The following is a 23,749-nucleotide window of genomic DNA, read 5'->3' as shown; positions in this document are numbered from 1 at the left end:
AGTATCTTCTTCTGCCAAACACTCTTCACTCCCTTGGCCTTTGTAACATTGTTCTCTCCTGGCTAATTTTTTTAATTCATTTCAGTGTCTCTATATCTGGCTCATACTCCCTCTATCTGTTGGAGTCCATCCACACTCTGTTCATGGCCCCCTTCAGCCTCCAATATCACTATGCAGATGACACTCAAATATACCCATCCTCCCAGACCTCTCTCATTCTCTCTTATCCCATGTATCCATTTGCCATCTACACCTGGAAGGATCATCACTAGCTCAACCTTATTTTGTCCAAAATGGAGCTTATCATCTAAACCCCTTACAGCAGGGGTGGGCAATAAGCGGCCCTCCAGCTGTTGTTGAACTACAAATCCCAGCATGCACTGCAACAATTTTAGCATGGTCAAATAGCAAAACTGTGGCAGGGCATGCTGGGATGTGTAGTTCTACAACAGCTGGGTGACGCTTATTGAATACCCCTACCTTACAGTGTCACTACCACTTCAGTCATCTCTTTCGCGGTTGAAAACGTACCCTGTTACAATATGCCTTAGTGTCAATCATTAGTTCTGTCATTAGTTTCTTTGAAACTGAGGATATAACTTTTTTTTTTTGCTTTAGAGTTACCCAAGGGAATTCTGTCCCATGGGTAACTCTAAAACAAATGATTACCTTAATCTATTAAATCTTACAGCAGTTGATATTAATGGGGTTACCTGCAGGTGGTGTACTGTAAATCGTTGTATTGAGACTTGAGGAACTTTTTCCTATCCCATTTACAGCAAACACACGGAATTTGTAATTCAAATTTGGATTGAGTTGTATCAGAACTTCAGTGACATTTCCAGAGACTCTGCTCAGTTCCTCCCACTCTCTTGGTTCCTTATTGTCCTTTATTGATTGAATGATAAATTCTATGGAAAACAGATGATTATAAATTCTATGGAAAACAGATGATTATAGTAATATTCTGTAAAAGGTATAAATGCAATTTACAGCCTATATAAATGTCTTCATAGAGATGCCCATTTTACACATCCTTTCTAAAGGGCTTTATTGACAAAGCCGCTGCTTCCCGGAGGGTTAGAGGGGAAAATAAAAACGACAACCGCAGTCAGTGTAAAGCCCGGCATGCTTAAAAACGCCACTGCTTCATAAATAAAGACCTAAGCATTTACACAATTAGTAATGAAGTCATTATGACATACCTGAGATGGGGCTGTTATGGCTGTCACCTGCAGTCCACGACAACGACACACTACGGTCCTGCTCTTCTGAAAAATGCAGATCTTCTGGGGGCATTGGAACATCTAAGATGAAGGACAATTAAGTGTTTGATGTAGCTACTGAAAAATATTACTTTTTTTTTTACCTCTAATGCAGTGGAGGCTCCAGAGTTGGGGCTGCAGCTCATTCCAAAATTCAAATAGGGGAGCCGCACCAACTGCGAGTGAGTGCCAGTCATCTATGTATGGCAGCCTTTGAAGTGGCAGTTGGTGTGGCTACCCTATTTGAAAGTATTTGGACTTCGCTGCAGCCTCACCTCTGGAGCCGCCACTTGTTCAATGCATATAATATTGTGTACTATGTGCAGTTTTCAAATACCTCAAGCACCTAGCATCCATGTACATCTGAAAACATATCAAATTGAGGTTTGAGGGGCGGCCAATAATGTTGTGCCTAGGGCCAGCCTGACCCCTATATCCACCCCTGCTCCCTAGTAGAACGAGATGCAAGTGAATACCTGGCCCAAGTCTTAACAGTCCTGACCAGGGGCGGTTTAAGAGAGGAGAGGGCCTGTCATTGTGTGCAGACTCCATGTGGGCCCCCTCCTCTCTGTAAGCGCTGTAGACTCTGGCAAGGTGCCAGAAACTACTGCGCATGCGCAGGTCTCCAGGAAAATGGCGCTCGCACCTTATTCCCTGGGACATCTCTACTGTGCATGCGCAAATTACCAGGAAAATGGGCGCCGCACCATTTTCACTGTGTTTTTACTTCTGTGCAGCACCAGGCTGCTGGCAAAGCAGGACTCCGGAGAGGTAAATATAACTATGTATGGGTGTAGAGTGTGGGCCGCCCTCGATCCATGGGCCCATGTGCACCGCGCACCCTGCACCCATTATAGATTCGCCATTGGTCCTGACCTAAGTCTTCAGGGAATGTATCAAAGAAAAAAACTAATCAATTTATGATAAACTTTTATCCACATAAGTTAAATGAAAAACATTCTATAGCAAACAGCACAAAATAGGGCCTTATTCAGAGTTTTACGCTAATGGCGTTGCTGATGCCTCTGTGTCAGGGGCGTATCTATAATGGGTGCAGGGTGTGCGGGACACAGGGGGGCCCTGCACCGCACATCCTGCACCAATAGCATACTTACTCTCCGGAGTCCCACGTCGGAGCGGGGGTCCAGCGCTCTAAAAACGACTGGAAAAGGGCCGCCGCGGTCATTTTTCCATCATTTGCACATGCGCAGTACAGGGAAAATGCCCGCCGCGGCCATTTTCCCAGTGACCTGTGCATACTCTATAGACTCTGGCGCACTCTAGTGCCCAGAGTCTATAGCTCCGGCGCAGACCGCAAACAGCTCAGTGCACTACTGGCCGCCGTACAGAGGGGAGGGGGCCCGTGTCGGAGACTGCACATGTGCCCCCTCCTCTCTAGAACGCCCCTGCTCTGTGTACTCAGTGGATGTGCGAAACATGCAAATGTTGCAGATGCTGAAAATTGTATTGAGACGCCTACCGGCAACTTTGCAAATCGAAGCATCTGCATTCAAAGACACAGCTTCTGGCAAAGATCCTACGATAATCAGCCTCCGGAGTAACATTATGGTCACGCAGATGGGCCACGGGAACTGAGACACCGGAGCTATGTTTCCTGAGTATGGTATTGCAGACGCAGGCAGTGCCACCCCATGAAAACTATCGTGATACACATGATTTTTTGCCGTTATCCCACCCAAATGCTGCCAGCCTGTCAATCATACTGCGAAAGTTGCAGCGAGCAACTACGGTAAAGTACTCTGACGCATGCACGGTTCGACTTAAACACAAGCACAGTTTACCAATAATCACTCAACTGCGAATACATCGACATAGCGAACTTCTCTGAATCAGGCCTATATTTAACTATACCGTATACATTTTATGTAAAAACGGTGCCCACTTTTCCAATGATTATAAAAAACAGCATTCTGAAGACACAATCACAGTTAGCAACAAAAGAACTTTTAAATTGCAGATATCACACAAACTGTGGATAATATCCAAAGAAATACAAGGTAGCCACAGTTGCTGTCATAATACTTTCAATATCCGACAAATGTCCCAATATTACAGGGTGCATGGACCCAAAATCGTGCACATGCCCTAAAATAATCATATTGTAGTCATAAGATTTTCATATATGGTGGAAAATAAGGCTAGAATGTGTTCTTCTTCTGACCGCAGCAATAAGCCATAAGCCAAAAGTGATCCAGTCACTTGAGAGCAAAATGTCTTGATCTCATCCGATTTGGCTAGATTTACTGATGATCCTGGATTGGTCCATGTGTGGCCACCATAACACTACACTTCTGAGTAATTGTACATTTTTTTGTATGGAGTAGCAGAAAGCACAATAATGTTTTTGGCATTCCGATTGCCCTTTGCTGAAGACCTGATTAATACCCTCTTCACATCGCTATGCTGGGTCACACCAGGGATTTTGTTCACAGGTCCATCCCAGCTGCGTCCCGGCTGAGACCCCTTTCAGACTGACGGCCCGACCTGGCTTGTTGCCAGGTCGATGACGTCACCACCATCAAGTGCTGAGCATGCGCTTGGAGATGAGATTATCTCCAAGCGCTGGCTCTTTCAATGCTTGAACGGGATCCGGGTTGCATCGACCCATGTTACCCATTCACACTTATCATGAGCCTGATTGAACCTGTGTTCAACCCTGCTCGTGACCAGGTTGAAATGCTGGGTTATTGCAGCAAGTGTGAAAGGGGTATTAGGCAGCACAATACCTCAAATTCCTGTTCTCACTGTTGCAAGGAAATTGACATTATTGTAGTTTTTGTATTCATGACTGCTATATCTGAAGGTTATTTCTCCTAACTGGTAATTCACTTTTTCTTTCTCTAATCAACTTTTCATCTGAACATATGGTTGCTTTGATGTTAAAGAAGAAATCCTATAAAAAAAAATTAACTATAACATTTCTCCTTGGTTTGCTTCTTTAGACTACTATTAATGATTTATATTTTTGCAGTGTTTCCACATTGTAATATGACTACCATGGCAACCACAGTCACATGGCACACAATGTAGTGAGCAGTGTGGCTTTGGAATAATCCTCTGAGCTCTGTCTGTAGTATAAAATCTTACCCACTCTTCTCAACCTTCTGCCTTCCCATAACATGCTGAGTGCCTGTGTGTATGGGTTATATTTACTAAAGTGCGGGTTTTAATTAGTGGAATTGTTGCCCATAGCAATCAATCAGAATTTTACTTTTACTTTCACCTATATAAATGTAATCTGCACCAGGTTTTCAATACCATCCTTATACTGACAATGCCTAACTGTATACCTCTTCCTCTAAAATGTCTTTTATGACCAACACCAATGGCTGGTGCCCAGCTGTCTACCTGAATCTTAACCTCTCTTAAAGACTGAACATCCTTTATTCTTAAATTAAGTTTCAAAATTTGCAATAATGTTATGACCACTTTCACATCCAAATTCATTATCTTGAAGCCATATTTGATCCTTTATTCCTTTTCCTCATTTCCTTGGGACATCAATTCACATCTGTCACTGTGTATAGAATATTTTTCACACCCATTTTATCCCATAAACAAACCAGTCAATCACTAATACATGCATTCTCCTCTTTTGATTATAGCAAGCATCATTATATTAATCTTTATAGTTATCCTGTGTTTAGTGAAAGCAGCTGATTTATTTTTCTCCAAGTATGTCCCTCTTTCCTCATTTACTAAGAGCCTTACCTTGCAGATCAGTATTCTATTTCTAACCCATCTGCATCTATTTCCTACAAAGCTACACCTAGACATGCTTGTCATTGCGTTTTTGTGTTTGGCTAATGCTAAAGCATTAAGTGATGCCTTTAAACTGCAATTCTGCCACCTGAGTCCTGGCATGGGCATCTGTGGCTTTTCCTCAGATCAGGGCATGCACCATACTTGCCAACTCTCCCTGATTGTCTGGGAGACTCCCTGAAATAGCAGCAAGCTCCCAGACTCCCTGAAGAGTCTATCGATCTCCCTAATTGCACATTACCCCCATTATTTAGCCATTATATAAAATAAAAAACAAACAAAAAAGAGAGATATACATTCAAATGTGATCAGTAGTATAATTACTCTACATTGGTTATAAGGCACAATGATCCCTATGGCTACATGTATTTTGTGTAAAGTATCAGTATGTCTTCATCAACAAGTAGATCTTACTAACACCTTTAGGGCTCATTTATATTTGGATATAAATCAAAATATATGGCACGCCTCTCAGATGTAGCAGGACACGTCCACTTTAACACTTGCTCATACTATAGGTGTTGCTTTCACGATCTCCCTGAAATGTTTTTTCAAAAGTAGGCACCCTTAGATTGTCAGCTCTAGGAACTCAGGGCCTGATTGAGACCCGCTCGCGGGCGCATAGTGCTCGCAAGCAGGTCGATGGTGGGGTACTGCGCACGCGCAGCGCGTGCCGTGCGCATATGCAAGCCCCGGAGCGAGAGAGAAATTCTCTCACTCCGGGACTCACTACAAAAGGGGCGGCTGTCGATGTTGATCGACAGCTCGCCCCCTTTTTGAAGGTGGGGAGGGGGGTGGCTACACAAAGGAACGCCTGCCATTTGTGGGAGGCACCACTGACCTCACCAGTGATGTCAGTGGAGAGCTTCCTGCTCTGTTAGAGCAGGAAGCTCTATGGGGCTTGCAACGGACGAGACCCTACCACAAGGGTCTTGTCGCAAGCCCCGATGGTCGCGATGGTCGTGACCATCAACTGGCCGCTCGCAAAAGCTGTGGGTGGTCGCAAAAAAAAAACGCCCTGATTCAGAGCGAGCACTCTTAAAGAGCGTCCGGCTCTGAATCAGGCCCTCAGACCCTGTCCCCTTCTGCTTCATTGTGTTTTCCTGTACTATTGCTCATTATGTGTTTCATTTGTCTCCCATAATGTACATTACTGTAGTAGTATGTTGGCATTATATAATGGTTAATATTAACAATCTTTCTGGTGATTTATCATTATGTAATCTATAGTACATACCCCTCACAGCCAGCTGTGTCTCAGCAACCATCGAGTCCAGTGAGGTGTTTCCAATGCAGTAATAGGTACCTCCATCTGCCCAGGTTACGTTGTATATTGACAAAATGTTTTTTCTCACGTGTAGTCTGCATGAAGGATTTAAAAAAAGTTTTTGGTGAACAAAAAACAAGTTTTCTGTATAGGGGAAATGTAGAAAGGTGTTGAAATTAATAATATAACAAATACTATGTTTTTAAAAGCTTTAGGCAACCAATAGTTTCAGCGATTATACACATGAATGCTATACCTTTGAAACAAGTTGTAGAGAAATGAAAGTACACTAAAGTGACATGCTACTGGTAGTTTCAGGTGTAGCAAGGCACTTTACTAATGGTGTAGCATGTGACATTTTACTGCAGCTTGTAGCAGGTGTGCTAGAATAAAAGGGGGCCTATTATATTATTTTAAATGATTCTGTGAATGTGCTATTAGATAGAGTGGTTTAGGTTAAGCTGCAGGCTCTACAGACTACATCAGACGCAAAGTTCTTACTGTCAACAAGTAACCACAAAAAAAACAAGCTACTGTACTGTGCCGTCAATTATGGAGGCGACTTCTAACGAGAATAGATGATGAGCACTGTTGCAATCATTAAGTTGACATGGAAAAGATGACATATATATATATATATACAGTCAGGTGCATAAATATTGGGACATTGACAGAATTTGCATTTTTTGGCCTCTATTCACCACCACAATGGCTTTGAAATTAAACAAACAAGATGTGCTTTAACTGCAGACTTTCAGATTTAATTTGAGGGTAATTACATCCAAATCAGGTGAACGGTGTATGAATTACAACGGTTTCTATATGTGCCTCCCACTTTTTAAGGGGCCAAAAGTAATGGGACTATCAACTCAAAAGCTATTTCATGGACAGGTGTGGGCTATTCCCTCGTTATTTCATTATCAATTAAGCAGGTAAAAGGTCTGGAGTTGATTCTAGGTTATGACATTTGCATTTGGAATCAGTTGCTGTCGACTCTCAATATGAGAACCAAAGAGCTGTCACTATCAGTGAAGCAAGCCATCATTAGACTGAAGAATCAAAACAAACCCATCAGAGAGATAGCAAAAACATTAGGTGTGGCCAAATCAACTGTTTGGAACATTCTTAAAAAGAAAGAACGCATCGGAGAGCTCAGCAACACCAAAAGACCCGGAAGACCACGGAAAACAACTGTGGTGGATGACAGAAGAATTATTTCCCTGGTGAAGAAAAACCCCTTCACAACAGTTGGCCAAATCATGAACACTCTCCAGGAGGTAGGTGTATATGTGTCAAAGTCAAAAATCAAGAGAAGACTTCACAAGAGTGAATATAGAGGGTTCACCGCAAGATGTAAACCATTGGTGAGCCACAAAAACAAAAAGACCAGATTAGAGTTTGCCAGACAACCTCTAAAAAAGCCATTACAGTTCTGGAACAACATCCTATGGACAGATGAGACAAAGATCAACTTGTAGCAGAGTGATGGGAAGAGAAAAGTATGGAGAAGGAAAGGAACTGCTCATGATCCAAAACATACCACCTCATCAGTGAAGCATGGTGGTGGTAGTGTGATGGTGTGGGCATGTATGGCTGCCAATGGAACTGGTTCCCTTGTATTTATTGATGATGTGACTGCTGACAAAAGCAGCAGAATGAATTCTGAAGTGTTTCGGCCAATATTATATGCTCAAATTCAGTCAAATGCTTCAGAACTCATTGGACGGCGCTTCACAGTGCAGATGGACAATGACCCGAAGCATACTGCAAGAGCAACCAAAGAGTTTTTTAAGGCTAAAAAGTGGAATGTTATGCAATGGTCAAGTCAATCCCCTGACCTGAATCCGATTGAGCATGCATTTCACTTGATGAAGACAAAACTGAAGGGAAAATGCCCCAAGACCAAGCAGGAACTGAAGACATTTGCAGTAGAGGCCTGGCAGAGCATCTCCAGGGATGAAACCCAGCATCTGGTGATGTCTATGTGTTCCAGACTTCAGGCTGTAATAGCCTGCAAAGGATTTGCAACAAAGTATTAAAAAGTGAAAGTTAGATTTAGGATTGTTTAGTTAGTCCCATTACTTTTGGCCCCTTAAAAAGTGGGAGGCACATATAGAAACCGTTGTGATTCCTACACCGTTCACCTGATTTGGATGTAATTACCCTCAAATTAAATCTGAAAGTCTGTAGTTAAAGCACATCTTGTTTGTTTCATTTCAAAGCCATTGTGGTGGTGAATAGAGGCCAAAATATGAAAATTCTGTCAATGTCCCAATATTTATGCACCTGACTGTATATATATATATATATATATATATATATATATATATATATATATATATATATATATATATATATGTGTGTGCCTAGGACAACGGGACTGGTATGATTTACCGCCTGCGGCTGGCAGTTCAAATCCCCGACATCGGAAGTCTGCTAAGAAAAGTAAGTACCCCTAACCCTCCCCATCCTAACCCAAACCCTCCCTTAGAGGTTTCTAAACCCAACCTCCCCCCAGTGCCTAATTCTAACTCCCCTCTAAGTGCCTAAACCTAACTCCCCCCCATCCTGTTGCCTAAATCTAAGTCTCCCGGGGGGGGGTGCCTAACCCTAACCCCCCATTGCCCTAGCCCAAAGCTAACCCCCCCGGGTGGGTGCCTAACCCTAAGTCCCCCCCCGGGAGCACCTAGCCTAACCTTCCCCCCCCAAGCGGCTGTCCGTGCCCGGCGCCCGGCTTACCTTCGATCGGGATGCCGGGCGTCGGGATCCTGGTGTAGGTAAAATGACAGGCGTCGGGATCTCGACGCCTGTCATTTAACCCTTGCCGGGATTAGACAGTCGGGAAGCCGGCGGTCGGGAGTCCGTCCGTCGGCATCCCAACTGCTTCCCAGGACAACAGATAGTGTCATATAAAATCTGCATCTAAAGTTGTCAGTCATTGGTAGGTTTGGAATCCCAATGCCCATACAGATTGGATCCTGCCTGAGGATCAGTACATGCTATGCACTTGTAAAAGCAGATATTTGTGAAGTTGTCAAGTGACATCTCAAATGGTGCATACACACGGTCAGATTTGTTGTTAGATATGAACGATAACAATTTTAAAAATCGTTCAATCGTTCATATCTGAAAGAAAATCTGACATGCGGGCCTGCAACGATGAACGATGCGCGTTCCCGCATGTCAGATAATATCTGACATCTGATGTGTTTGCAGTCAGATTTTGACTTTTTAATTCATTTAATACTATCTGAAATAGTTCAATCGTTCAAATCGTTAATCTGACAGATCTGACTGTGTGTATGCACCAAAAGATTTCTATGCAGAATTGAAAGATTCAAATGCTGAAACCTGAATCGTGTTGAAAATAGGGGAGAGCTACTGGAGTGACCCCTCAAGGTTATAAGGTATAAATAATGGCGATTTATGAACATGCAAAATTGTTGCTACTGTAGCGCTAATGCAATTTGTGTCTGTCTGCAAATGTATCTGATCTTTTGAAAAACAAATAAAATGACAGGTCATGTGAAGTGGCAACTCCTAATGGTATAAAAAGGGTGGATAGGTTACCTTTCTACAAATCTTTTTGATATACAGTACTTGAGGTTAAGGTCACATTTGTTGGATGTAGCATATTTCCATTAAATTCTACACATTGTTTTTTGATACCTCTCTTGAAACCTTATATCGGTTATATTGCTAAAACCTGACATTTCTTGTGACAAAATCCATTTCTCCAAAGCCACAACTAACCTTTCTCACACTTCCCTCTACAGTCTCTTGTTCATTCTGCAGCTAGAATGGTCCTAATCACCCCCAATTCCTTTATACTCACAATCTTACATTCTTCTCAAGTCCATCCTTCCAGTCATCCATTACATACCTGATACTAGGGGCAGTATATTGGAAATCAGAGACATGTTTGCTGCGGCCTGAGATGCGTTATTGTAAAACAACACTTTGGTATAGAAATTTGTTGCTGAGTATTTTGTTAATCCCGGAGTGGTTGACTAGCATTCCAGAATAGTACGGTGTGTAGTAATTACCCCACAGTCTATAATCAGCTAGGCAACCTATTCAGCTATATTCTGGGTACATGCTGTGAGGTGGTTTCTGCAGACATTCAGCCTGTCCTATTAGCAATTAAGAGATTAGTGTGCGTATCCACTAGGCGATTAAACAGGTCGTTTGAACGATAATGACATCGTTATAGATCAATCGCTTGCTGATCGTCCGCAAATCGGACATGTAATTGTTAAAAACGACCAGTGATGCGCGTGCCCGCTGGTCGTTTTTGACATCTATTATCGCCCGTACATGCTGGTCAACCTGACGATTACGTCAGGTTCAGCATATACGGGGATGATGGATGTGCCTACACTGAATGACTGAACGGTCAGTGTAAGCACATCACAGACTGTGAAACGACAGCACGATTACAATGTTGTAATCGTGCTCTCGTTTCACAGTCGGGCAGTGGATACACACCTCACCTACATTCAGCTAGTCAGTCTCTGCATATTGTCTCTCATTTCTACAGATGCCAATGGATGGACTCTTTGTCCTGATAAACCTACCTCCTGTCCCTCCTGTACACCATTCCCTAGCACTGATTACTCATGCTATAAAACATTACCACTGACTAACCGTAACCTATGGAACTTGGTCCATCTTCAACTGCATCAAAACCTGTCCATGTAAAACTACAAATTGAAGCTGAAATGGTTCCTTCTTCTAACCTGGTAGCACTGCAGTAGCCTATTGTCCTGGGCTTCATTTAACTATTTTGAAGACTAGCACTTGTTAGCTATATTCCAAATATTCTACTTAGCTATCCTGCATTTTGTTCCTGTTTTTATCCCAACACTCATTTAAATTGTAATCTCACACGTTTCTCCCAATAATGTATTTTTCTTAATATTGTAAAGCACTACATTTACCACCTGGAGCCATATAATACATTTATTCATACATATGTATGAATACCAGACATTAGCATGGGGTATGTACTATATTCCAGTCACCAAATGGTGATCAGCATTGAATGCCAGTCACCAGATTGCTAAACACAAAGCATCTGGTGGTGTCTAGAGATAATCTATGGACAAACATGACATAATATGTGTGAACTATGCATAATGGTTACTATGCATAATGATAAATGGGAAGGTATAGGGTAGAGTATAGAAATGGGCATTGCACTGAATGGTGGGTCTTCATAGGAATTCCTCATAGGCGTGCAAAGTATCTCAGTCTCACAGTAGGGTTGAGTTGACTGTAGGGAGCAGTACCTCTGTTTGTCCTCTCTCAGCTTCCGTCCGTCCTTCATCCATGTGATCCTCAGAGAAGAACAGAGGTGGCTATCGCAGGAAATGTGACACATCAAGGTTATGGAATGCCATCGCTTTGCCCATGGGTTTTCAGGAGACACATACCCTCTTGTAGGTTCTAATTAGAAAACATATGTCAGCATCTGGTGTGTTACTTTAAGTCACAATGTGCAGTCTTTCCACAGTAAATTTGCCAGTACCTCGAAGTGTTTGATGTGCCATAATGGCGGTGCTGCCTTTAGTGTTTGACACCGTACAAGTGTATGAGCCAGCATCTTGGGGTTCCGCCTCCTCAATGTGAAGGGTACCATTCTCGTCTATTCTGTAACGGCCACCTCCAGGTTGAATTATTGTTTTACCATGATGCCTGATAAAAAATATAATTTGTACTGACGTTGTTAGTCTATAGGAATACACAGCTCTTGAGTTATGAAAACATGCATACTGTACTACTTCTTCGGTTCAAAGCTCTACAGCAAAATATAAAGACAATTTGAATACAGTGATATACAATGGGGATGTGGTATAACTAGTCAACATTTAGAAGGTTGACATTTAAAATCTTGACACCAGAATGTCGGTAAATTTACTAAGAATCGAGATAGGTCAAGATGACTATCTCGGGTGATTTATTAATTTTTTTCCTGCTTGCAAATTTACTAAAGGCAAAAGTCAGTGGGTTAGTTAGAGATAGATTTCTCTCATCTCACTCGTACAACTCGGGTGAGATAACAATCTTGAATCAAATCACCATCGGGCCAAATCGGAAGTACTTTTCACCTAAAACATACATTCTCAAGTTTACCAAGAATCAGGATGACAAGCTCGGGTGAGACAGGAGCAAATTCTCTATCAAAATCACTTTTCAAACTCTCAACCCCCTGAGCTGCGAGATGGTCAGAAACATACACAAATCATTGTGATTTGTGTATGTTTCTTTCTGTAAATGGTAAAAATAGGGTTAATTTAAAAATAACCCCCCCAAAACACTAACCAGCCCTGGACTTGGCAGCTAGTCCTTGTTCTTAACATTACAGGGAAAAAAATGTGTAGGTTTCCACTGTAATTTAAGAACCAGCACCAGGCAGCAGGGACAGACCTGGTTTTAAAAATATATGGAGAAAAAAATTGACGTGAGGTACCCCATATATTTAAAAACAGCCCTGGACCCTTTCTAACGGGGGACAGATGCCACAGCCAGGGGTGCCCTTTCACTGGGCCCCCCAGCTGCAGCATCAACCCTGACTGTTAGTCAGCCCTGACCAGGGATCCCTTGGGAGTTGGGGACCACAAGTAGCAGCATGAGGGGCATTAAGGGATCAATGGTACGTGTAGTTCACCTGTAAAGAAATGTGTAAATAAAACAACATACACCGTGAAAATAAAATTTTATTACATACACACATACATACTCATCTGGTACCAGATGTTCACACCCCCTTGTCCAAGTGCAGTATCCAATGGAAGTCCCTGTAAAAAAAGCTCCAATACTCACCTTTTGTTCCACGAAGTTCTCCGCAGTAATCCAGAGGGGTCGGGATACTCTGTATCAACACGCATCAGCATGTTGATACTGTAACAATAATGAGAACTCAGGGCTTGAGCTCTCATTGTTGCCGGGACGTCAGCCAATCAGTGGTGGCTTACATTAGCGGCCGCTCACGCCAATTTTTTGCACCGTATATTTAAAACCAGCTCTGTCCCTGCTGTCTAGTGCAGGTTCTTAAATTACAGTGGAACCCTACACATTTTTTTCCCTGTAATGTTAAGAATCAGGACTAGCTGGCAAGTCCGGGGCTGGTTAGTGTTTTGGGGGGGGGGGAACTCATGTCATTTTTTTTATACAATTAACCCATTTATTACAGGCACAACACAAGCGGTTTACACATATCTCACTGATATGTGCAGGCTGCTTGCTAGGGAGAGTGGTGCTGAGAGAAATCACTAAAATCTCTGGTGTATAACTCACTTGAGCTTGCTTTAAAATCACCTGAGAATCTCAATCTACATCACCATCGGCAAACTCGTTTTTCAACAAATCGCCTGTTGGTAAATTTGGTAAAAAAAAAGGGAAAAAATTACCCGAGTTCAGGCGAGTTATACTGAGATGAATCGGGTCAATCCCGATTCTTAGTAAATTTACCCCTAAATGTTGATATTCAGAATGTCCGCTTAGTTAAAATGTTGACACATTCAGAATGTCAATATTTAATATGTCAACACCAGAATGTCAACATATGATGGTTTATTTTCTTAGTTTAGCATAACCTTAACCCCTAAACCTAATCCTATGCCCTAAACCTAACCTCTAAGCCTAATCCTAAACCTTTCCATGTCGACATTCTGGTGTCAACATTTTGAATGTCAACCTTCTGCACAGTGAAAATTCTCCACCATGCACAGTAAAAATACTCCAGCACATACAATAAAACTGCTCCACCGTGCATAGTGAAACAAGCTGAAAGTTTTTTTCCCATATATAATAGACAACTTAAAGCTGTATTTAAATCTAGAAGCAACTTTTATAAGATTTAATTTGGAGGGGAGATAGAGGGCAAATAGGCCCGAATATGGCTGCATTCTGAATATGTATAGATTACAAATGGTATGCTACTGCAACTATACCCACATCCTAATGCGTAAGCATCTATACGATCGCACCGCCCCACGTTTCCGGTATGGCAGAGCAGCTGTCATCATTATCATTGGCACTTATACATACCCCATACTAGGTGCATGAGATCTGTCATCCATACAGCATAAACAAGGCCCCAAAAAGTGGGTAACTGTAGCTAGACATCCAAGACACAACGTGCCACGCACACAAGGTGGTTCTCTTGCGTGCGTGGCATCCAGAAATGCCCATGTAGTGTCCTCAAAGAAATGACTGAGGCCCGTGTGACCCTGAATCGTACATACATTTGCAAAGATTCGTGTGCAGCCTGGGACACGTCCACATGTCAGTAAGCCAAAAATCACCCATTGTGGCAAATTCACTGAATGCGACTCAGAATCAGGCCCAGAATATTTATTTTTGTTTTTAACTTTGTAACAGGTCAAAGGGACATTTACTTACCACATAACGGCAACAAGGGGGAAAGCAAAGTTATCACAAAATAACGAGATATTGTGCCCCAACACTGTGGTGTATGTCCTGTTATCAGTAGTCAGTATCAATGGTGCGATGTCTATAGGGAGAAAGAAACAGCCTTATTATCATACAATATACAAATAAATAACTAATGATTGGTTTATGAAACTGCAAAGCATGTTATTGATGTTTTGGCTACATTATGTCCAGAACTCAAACTGGGTACACACTGAACGATATATCAGGTGTTCAATCGATATATCGGCTTATAAATCTCAAGAACGTTGGCTGGTGTGTACCCCGATATGTCTGTGACCGACATAGTTCATAGACATATCACACCAGGTGTGCAGCACAGCAGATGGCCGATATATCTACAGATATATAAGTGCATTGGCTGGTGTGTATGGGCGACCTGCCGATCACCTGAGCACATGCTGCAGGGACCTGGTGGTGAGTGACAGCTCAACTGGGCAGGCAAATTTAAATGCCCGCCCAGTTGTGACATCAGGGCCGACACATCGGGTGGATGATTGGTAAGTGTGTATGCATTTACCAATCTTCAGATAGGTCAGTGGTCAACCAAATACTGAATGTCTCAGCCATGGCTGGGCCTATGATGGTTTAACCTCAGGAAGCATGGCTCAGAGGACAAATGATCACTTCCTATCAATTGCTCTGCGATGGGTCTGTGTAGTCACTGCGATCGCAGTCCGATCCCATTGAGGCATTCACGCATGCCCACTGCTATGCAGACCGCAACAATCGTCTGTCTGTGTGCATAATCGCAGTTGTGATGGGTAATGAATCAGGCCCTATATAATAAATAATAATAATATAATAAAGCATTTCTAGGAATAAAGCATTTTGTTAAATGCTTCTATTCTGGTAACTCTATCAAGCGTGAGCTGGCCGACCGGTATGCATTCTGCATAGCGACATTCATAATGTCTACAAGCAGGAGATTGGTAGCACTGTGTCGGCGGCTCGCGCCAAAGATAAAATGCAGCTTAAAGCATTTTAATGGTGTTGACAGCATAACTGTAAACATGCTGGGATTCCTAGACACAGGTCATATAGTTGTTTACTAAGTTCCCACAATTGCATGCTAGTAATAAATTGGGTCTGAACCCGTTGCCAGGCCTACATGGCGGACATTGCATTTTAGTAGATGTTAACATGGTATGGGGGACGGTAAGGTGGCATAGGGGTCTATTTACTAAGCAGTGTTAGGAGACAGAGTGAAAAGTGATAAGGTACAGCCAATCAGCTCCTAACTGTCATTTCACAGGCTGTGTTTGAAAAATGACAGTTGAGAGCTGATTGGCTGGTACCTTATCACTTTCTTATCACTTTTCACTCTGTCTCCTAACACTGCTTAGTAAATAGACCCCACAATGTGAACTGGGCACTGTAATGTGATTTAGGGGTCTATTTACTAAGCAGTGTTGGAAGACAGAGTGAAAAGTGATAAGAAAGTGATAAGGTACCAGCCAATCAGCTCCCAACTGTCATTTTTCAAACACAGCCTGTGAGATGGCAGTTGGGAGCTGATTGGCTGGCACCTTATCACTTTTCACTCTGTCTCCTAACACTGCTTAGAAAATAGACCCCATAATATGAAATGGGGGCAATATAATGCGGCATAAATTGAACTGGGGCCACTACAATGTATTTTAATATGAACTGGAGGCACTACACTGTGGCATTATGATCTATGGACACTTCAATGTGACATAATATGTACTGGGGGCACTGTAAGGTATAATGTGAATTGGGAGCACTACAATGTGGCATATTTTGAACTAGGGCACTACTATGGGACATAAAATGAACTAGGGCACTACTACTATACGGCACAAAATTAACTAGGGCAGTAGAATGGGGCATAAAATTAAAAACTGTTGCAGAGAAAGGTATCTCTTTAGAAAATGTTAGGGTGGGGGCCCTTTTAAAATGTTGCTATGGGGCCCACAAAGTTTTGGCTAATCCCCTGTCTGTAATCTCTATTTGAAGGTGACTTTATTTGAACTGTCACTCCATAGATGAGTAAGTTAATAATCTTTCTATTTAGTTGATATGACATGTTTATCAAATATAGAGGCTGATTCAGAGAAGTACGCTATTGCCGATGCTGCTGCGATTTTCTACGCAGGAGATATGCAAAAATATGCTAATGTCGCATACACCGGGATTTGTATTGAGACACCCACAGGCGCCATTGCAAATCCAAGCAACTACATACTAATATGTAGCCACATTCACAGATCCTTCCATAATCGGTCTCCTGAGTAACCCTATGGTCGCGCAGAATTGCCGCCTGAACCGAGACAAAGGAGCCATGTTTTGTGCATACAGGATCGCAGGCACAAACAGCGTCATGCCCCGAAAACGGTCGTGACACGCCTGCATTTTTGGTGGCACACTCCGTTACCTTCCCCAAATGGCCCTTAAAAGTCAATCACTCTGCGAGTAAAAAGTCACTACTTGGTTGCAACTACGGTAATGGACTTTGATGCATTCGCAGTACGGCTCAGACACATGCGCAGTTTACTGATAATCACTCAACTGTGAAAATATCAGTATAGCGTACTTCTGTGAATCAGGCCCATAGATATGTGAGGGAGGTGGATGAACAGTCTGTGAACCCATGACATATATAGAATTGCCCATTCTGTAGATGTGCTGCGGTCACGGTCTGCATCTTCTGATGCAGATTTCCTGGCCCTGTTTCATTGCCCATATACTTACGCTTACTCAGATGGGAGATGACTGCACCCATCTTGACCGATGGTCGCTATGGTGGTCCGATGCTGTGTCTTCTGATGCAGCATTCAGATCTGCGTTGCTGGCAGGAGGCGTAGTAGCTTATTAGCTTTGGTGTAATAAGCATCCATTACTCTTGGAGCTAATTATTGATCCTATAATCTTTTTGTAACCTTATGGTTTAATGATCACATTTTTTTTTCAGTTAATGTGGAACCACTGTACTAATATATTAGATTTATATTTCTATAGGTTATTCTATTTCATGTACCTTTTATATTTCTTTTATTTTCATTGGTTTTATACAAATTGCTAGCTGTCCTCTGTAGCTAGATGTTTACCATTTTCCCTATTGAGATGGGGTATATTTACTAAAGTGTGGATTTTTAGAAGTGGAGATGTTGCCCATAGCAACCAATCACATTCTACTTAACATTTATCTAGCTCCTTCTAGAAGATAATAGCTAGAATCTGATTGTTTGCTAGGGGTAACATCTCCACTTCTAAAAACCAGCACTTTAGTAAATATACCCCATACTATGTGAACTGACGCTATAACACAGATGTGGTATATACTTGGGTGATGCATAAAGAGGAATTTACAACAGTTGCTTTGCATATTCTGTGTATCCTTTTGATGAGAGAGAAATATAAAATATAGTGTTGTGTGGGGTGTCTGGTACACTTAACAGTGCGGCAATTATTGCACATGACATACCTAGTACATTGATGTTAGCGCTGCTGAAAATAGTCCCATGCTTGTTTGATGCCTCACATTGGTACACCGCAGTGTCTGATTGTTGAAGTGAGTGAATAAATATCAAACTCCCTTTCATTTGGTGATTTTGAGGCAGTGTCTCCCCTTTAAAAATAATAAATGTACAGTTACAGTATCACATTGTTACACTTTGACAGAGACAAAAGAATTATCCACCACATAATAAAAAAAGTTTAAAAAACCAGGACTTGGCAACATTTTGAGTAAACTAAGGCGGATGCAGAGATAGGAATTGCCCAGAAATATCTCCTCTACCAAACTTCTCCACTGCCTGATTTCAGGAAAGGGGTAGATGTTAGATGAAGACAGGTGGAGTTTTGGGAGGATCTGTGCAGGGTTTGGCAGTTATGCACCGCAAAAGGTACATTAGGAAGGGAGGTGTCGGGTAGAGAGAGATATGTGAGAGGGATCAATATGGGGGGAGAGCCAAAAGAGTGGTAATATTAGGAATAAGAGAGAGCAATGAGATGGGGTAAACTGTGTGGCAAACAGGATCAAATAAGCTGCCAAAGCATGAGAGGGGATGGTTATACGTATTACTAGCTGTTACAAGGAGCTTCGCCCACCATGAAATCGCTTCTGCTAAAAAAAATTTAATTTGAGGTGCTCGAGTTGTATTGCTTTGCATAGAGGCCCTGTCACGGGAGTGGCCCCCAAGACCAGCAGCGCTATACACACTAGTGGCAGCAGCGTCTTCACCCACCACTCACACCACTGTCATAGTGTGCCCTGTGCACAGACTGCTACAGTATGTAGCTTATCCTATTCAAGTGAACGTGGGCCCAAAGCACCTCTCCCCACCTCTTGACGGCCGCACACTTATATCTCTTGCATTGATGATGTCAGTAAATGTTGTTTTTGTTATTGCTCAGCTTTAACTTGACCGATCGAGATGAAACAAAGTGCCGGTTATTTCTAGGAGTTTCCACTACAAAATTATGCATATTTCATGAAAATCAGTTCTGTATTTTTTGCACCAACTGGAACAAACAGACAGATACAACATTCTTATTATATTAGTATAGATATATGGTTATATGTACAGGCATGGGGTACTTTCACCTTACTGAGAAACATTGGGCCTGATTCAGACCCACTCGCGAGCGGCTGTCCGCTCGCAAGTGGGTCGATGTTATGGACTGAGCATGCGCACGACGGAGGGAGCTCCGTCGTGCGCATGCGCCAGACGCGACGAGCGAAGGAAAGTCCTTCGCTCGTTGTGTCCGATCAAAGGGGGCGTGCTGTCAGTGTTGATTGACAGCACGCCCCCTTTGGTGGGCGTGCCTCCCTGACGGGGGCGTTCCCACGGGAACGCCTCCCGTCAAAAGCCGGCCCACTGACATCACTAGTGATGTCAGTGGGAGTGATTTTGGCTCTGATAGAGCCAAAATCACTCCGGAGCTTGCGGTTGAAAACCTCAACCGCAGGCTCCGGCTCGCAATTTCGATGGTCGCGATGGTCATGACCATCGCGGCCATCACAATGCACGCTCGTATAGCCTGTGGGTGGTGACCCACAGCTATACGAGCGTCCAGGAGGACGCTGCATTTTCATGGAGCCCGGCCCTCATTCAGAGCGTGCGCTCTGCTCAGAGCGTACGGCTCTGAATGAGGGCCATTGTCATGAACAAGCTTCCCAAAATGGTTTACCATATTGGGGAAATAGTTTTATTTGCAAGTTGATTGTATTTTTGAATTGGTTTGGGAATGCATTTGACACATTAAGGATCACTGGAAGCTGCAAAAAGGAATGGAAATGGGTGTGGTGTAGTAGATTGACAGTCAATAGGTCAACACCAAATGGTGAACAGGAAATAGATCGGCATGGTCAAAAGGTCAACATGGACATATGGTCGATTGACAAATGGTGCAATACAAGCCCCTACTGTAACGTCATGCTCCTAACTGTAGCATGACGTTACAGTAGTATGATGTTCCTACTGTAACATCATACTCCTACTGTAACAATACAATGTTCCTACTGTAACATCATGCTCCTACTGTAACAATACAATGCCCCTACTGTAGCATCATACTCCTACTGTAGCAATACCATGTTCCTACTGTAACATCATGCTCCTACTGTAGCAATACTATGTTCCTACTGTAACGTCATGCTCCTACTGTAGCAATACCATGTTCCTACTGTAACGTCATGCTCCTACTGTAGCAATACCATGTTCCTACTGTAACATCATACTCCTACTGTAACAATACAATGCCCGTACTGTAGCATCATACTCCTACTGTAGCAATACGATGCCCGTACTGTAGCATCATACTCCTACTGTAGCAATACCAAGTTCCTACTGTAACATCATGCTCCTACTGTAGCAATACCATGTTCCTACTGTAACGTCATGCTCCTACTGTAGCAATATCATGTTCCTACTGTAACATCGTACTCCTACTGTAACAATACAATGCCCATACTGTAGCATCATACTCCTACTGTAGCAATACCATGCCCCTACTGTAGCATCATACTCCTACTGTAGCAATACCATGCCCCTACTGTAGCATCATAATCCTACTGTAGCAATACCATGTTCCTACTGTAACAACATGCTCCTACTGTAGCAATACCATGTTCCTACTGTAACATCATGCTCCTACTGTAACATCATGCTCCTACTGTAACACTACAATGTTCCTACTGTAACGTCATGCTCCTACTGTAGCAATACCATGTTCCTACTGTAACATCATACTCCAACTGTAACAATACAATGTTCCTACTGTAACATCATGCTCCTACTGTAACAATACAATGCCCCTACTGTAGCATCATACTCCTACTGTAGCAATACCATGTTCCTACTGTAACAACATGCTCCTACTGTAGCAATACCATGTTCCTACTGTAACATCATGCTCCTACTGTAACAATACCATGTTCCTACTGTAACATCATGCTCCTACTGTAACAATACAATGTTCCTACTGTAACATCATGCTCCTACTGTAGCAATACCATGGTCCTACTGTAACATCATGCTCCTACTGTAGCAATACCATGTTCCTACTGTGACAATACCATGTTCCAACTGTAACATCATTCTCCTACTGTAACGTCATGTTCCTACTGTAACATCATGCTCCTACTGTAGCAATACCATGTTCCTACTGTAACATCATGTTCCTACTGTAGCAATAGATTGACAGTCAATAGGTCAACACCAAATGGTGAACAGGAAATAGATCGGCATGGTCAAAAGGTCAACATGGACATATGGTCGATTGACAAATGGTGCAATACAAGCCCCTACTGTAACGTCATGCTCCTAACTGTAGCATGACGTTACAGTAGTATGATGTTCCTACTGTAACATCATACTCCTACTGTAACAATACAATGTTCCTACTGTAACATCATGCTCCTACTGTAACAATACAATGCCCCTACTGTAGCATCATACTCCTACTGTAGCAATACCATGTTCCTACTGTAACATCATGCTCCTACTGTAGCAATACTATGTTCCTACTGTAACGTCATGCTCCTACTGTAGCAATACCATGTTCCTACTGTAACGTCATGCTCCTACTGTAGCAATACCATGTTCCTACTGTAACATCATACTCCTACTGTAACAATACAATGCCCGTACTGTAGCATCATACTCCTACTGTAGCAATACGATGCCCGTACTGTAGCATCATACTCCTACTGTAGCAATACCAAGTTCCTACTGTAACATCATGCTCCTACTGTAGCAATACCATGTTCCTACTGTAACGTCATGCTCCTACTGTAGCAATACCATGTTCCTACTGTAACATCGTACTCCTACTGTAACAATACAATGCCCATACTGTAGCATCATACTCCTACTGTAGCAATACCATGCCCCTACTGTAGCATCATAATCCTACTGTAGCAATACCATGTTCCTACTGTAACAACATGCTCCTACTGTAGCAATACCATGTTCCTACTGTAACACCATGCTCCTACTGTAACATCATGCTCCTACTGTAACACTACAATGTTCCTACTGTAACGTCATGCTCCTACTGTAGCAATACCATGTTCCTACTGTAACATCATACTCCAACTGTAACAATACAATGTTCCTACTGTAACATCATGCTCCTACTGTAACAATACAATGCCCCTACTGTAGCATCATACTCCTACTGTAGCAATACCATGTTCCTACTGTAACAACATGCTCCTACTGTAGCAATACCATGTTCCTACTGTAACATCATGCTCCTACTGTAACAATACCATGTTCCTACTGTAACATCATGCTCCTACTGTAACAATACAATGTTCCTACTGTAACATCATGCTCCTACTGTAGCAATACCATGGTCCTACTGTAACATCATGCTCCTACTGTAGCAATACCATGTTCCTACTGTGACAATACCATGTTCCTACTGTAACATCATTCTCCTACTGTAACGTCATGTTCCTACTGTAACATCATGCTCCTACTGTAGCAATACCATGTTCCTACTGTAACATCATGTTCCTACTGTAGCAATACCATGTTCCTACTGTAACATCATGTTCCTACTGTAGCAATACCATGTTCCTACTGTAACATCATGCTCCTACTGTAGCAATACCATTTTCCTATTGTATAATAATGATCATGCTCCTATTGTAACACCATTCTCCTACTTTAGCCACATCATGCTCCTACTGTAGTAACATCATGCTCCTACTCTAGCAACAAATTGCTTGTACTGTAACAAAGGGATGTAGTCAGCATCCCAGCGTGTGGGATGCTGACGGTCTAAATACCTGTGCTGAAATCCCGACAGGTCAGGATCCCAGCACCAGTATCCCGACCGTTGGCATCCCGAAGGTAAGTATCAGGGTGTTAGGGGGAGGTTAGGGTTAGGGTGCGAGTTTAGGGTTAGGCACTAGGGGGAGAGTTAGGGTTAGGCACTGGGGAGGGAGTGTTAGAAGTAGGATGCGGGAGGGGGAGGTTAGGTTCAGGCACTGGGGGGAGGTTAGGTTTAGGCATTGGGGAGGGTGTGTTAGTTTTAGGGTGCGGGAAGGGGGAGGTTAGGCTTAGGCACTAGGGGGGGAAAGTTAGGGTTAGGCACTGGGGAGGGAGGGTTAGGGTAGGGGTTAGGAAAACACTTACCGTTCGTTCCTATTGGTGTCGAGATTCTGGCTGTCGGGATGCCGCTGTCAGTATTCTGACCAGCGGCATCCCGACAGCTGGGAGTTCATACCCAACCCGTAACAACACCATACTTCTCCTGTAGCAACAATATGCTCTTACAGTAGCTGCATCATACTCCTACTGTAACAATATAAACTATATAAACTGTATCAACAACATGCTTCTAATGTCGCAATTTAATGCTCTTACGTTTGCTCAAGGGTGAAATCCCTATACATGGATTGTGCATCATGAAATGCATAATCCATTTGCATGTTTACAAGCAAACACATTTGTAGGCACACTTTCACAAATGTAATAAAAAAGCTTTATCATGCAAA

The 23,749-nt window shown here is 42.6% G+C and overlaps 1 protein-coding gene across 5 annotated transcripts in view; it reads right to left on the bottom strand.

Moving 5' to 3' along the window:
- Positions 1-23,749, bottom strand: part of CHL1 (cell adhesion molecule L1 like) — a 193,916-nt gene that overhangs the window by 52,347 nt on the left and 117,820 nt on the right. For all 5 annotated transcript variants that reach the window (XM_088482453.1, XM_088482454.1, XM_088482452.1 and 2 more), the window contains 7 exons: positions 18,221-18,364; positions 14,722-14,833; positions 11,846-12,012; positions 11,607-11,763; positions 6,286-6,410; positions 1,206-1,307; positions 714-911 (listed from right to left, as the gene is read on the bottom strand). In XM_088482453.1, the coding sequence (XP_088338579.1) occupies positions 714-911; positions 1,206-1,307; positions 6,286-6,410; positions 11,607-11,763; positions 11,846-12,012; positions 14,722-14,833; positions 18,221-18,364 (1,005 nt within the window). The remainder of the gene's footprint in view (positions 1-713; positions 912-1,205; positions 1,308-6,285; positions 6,411-11,606; positions 11,764-11,845; positions 12,013-14,721; positions 14,834-18,220; positions 18,365-23,749) is intronic.

This window comes from Taudactylus pleione, unplaced genomic scaffold, assembly GCF_031769625.1.
Source record: "Taudactylus pleione unplaced genomic scaffold, aTauple2 ptg000289l, whole genome shotgun sequence".
In the NCBI taxonomy this organism is placed as follows: domain Eukaryota; kingdom Metazoa; phylum Chordata; class Amphibia; order Anura; family Myobatrachidae; genus Taudactylus; species Taudactylus pleione.
Note: the sequence above shows the minus strand (reverse complement) of the source record. Positions and strands in the feature narration are given on the sequence as shown.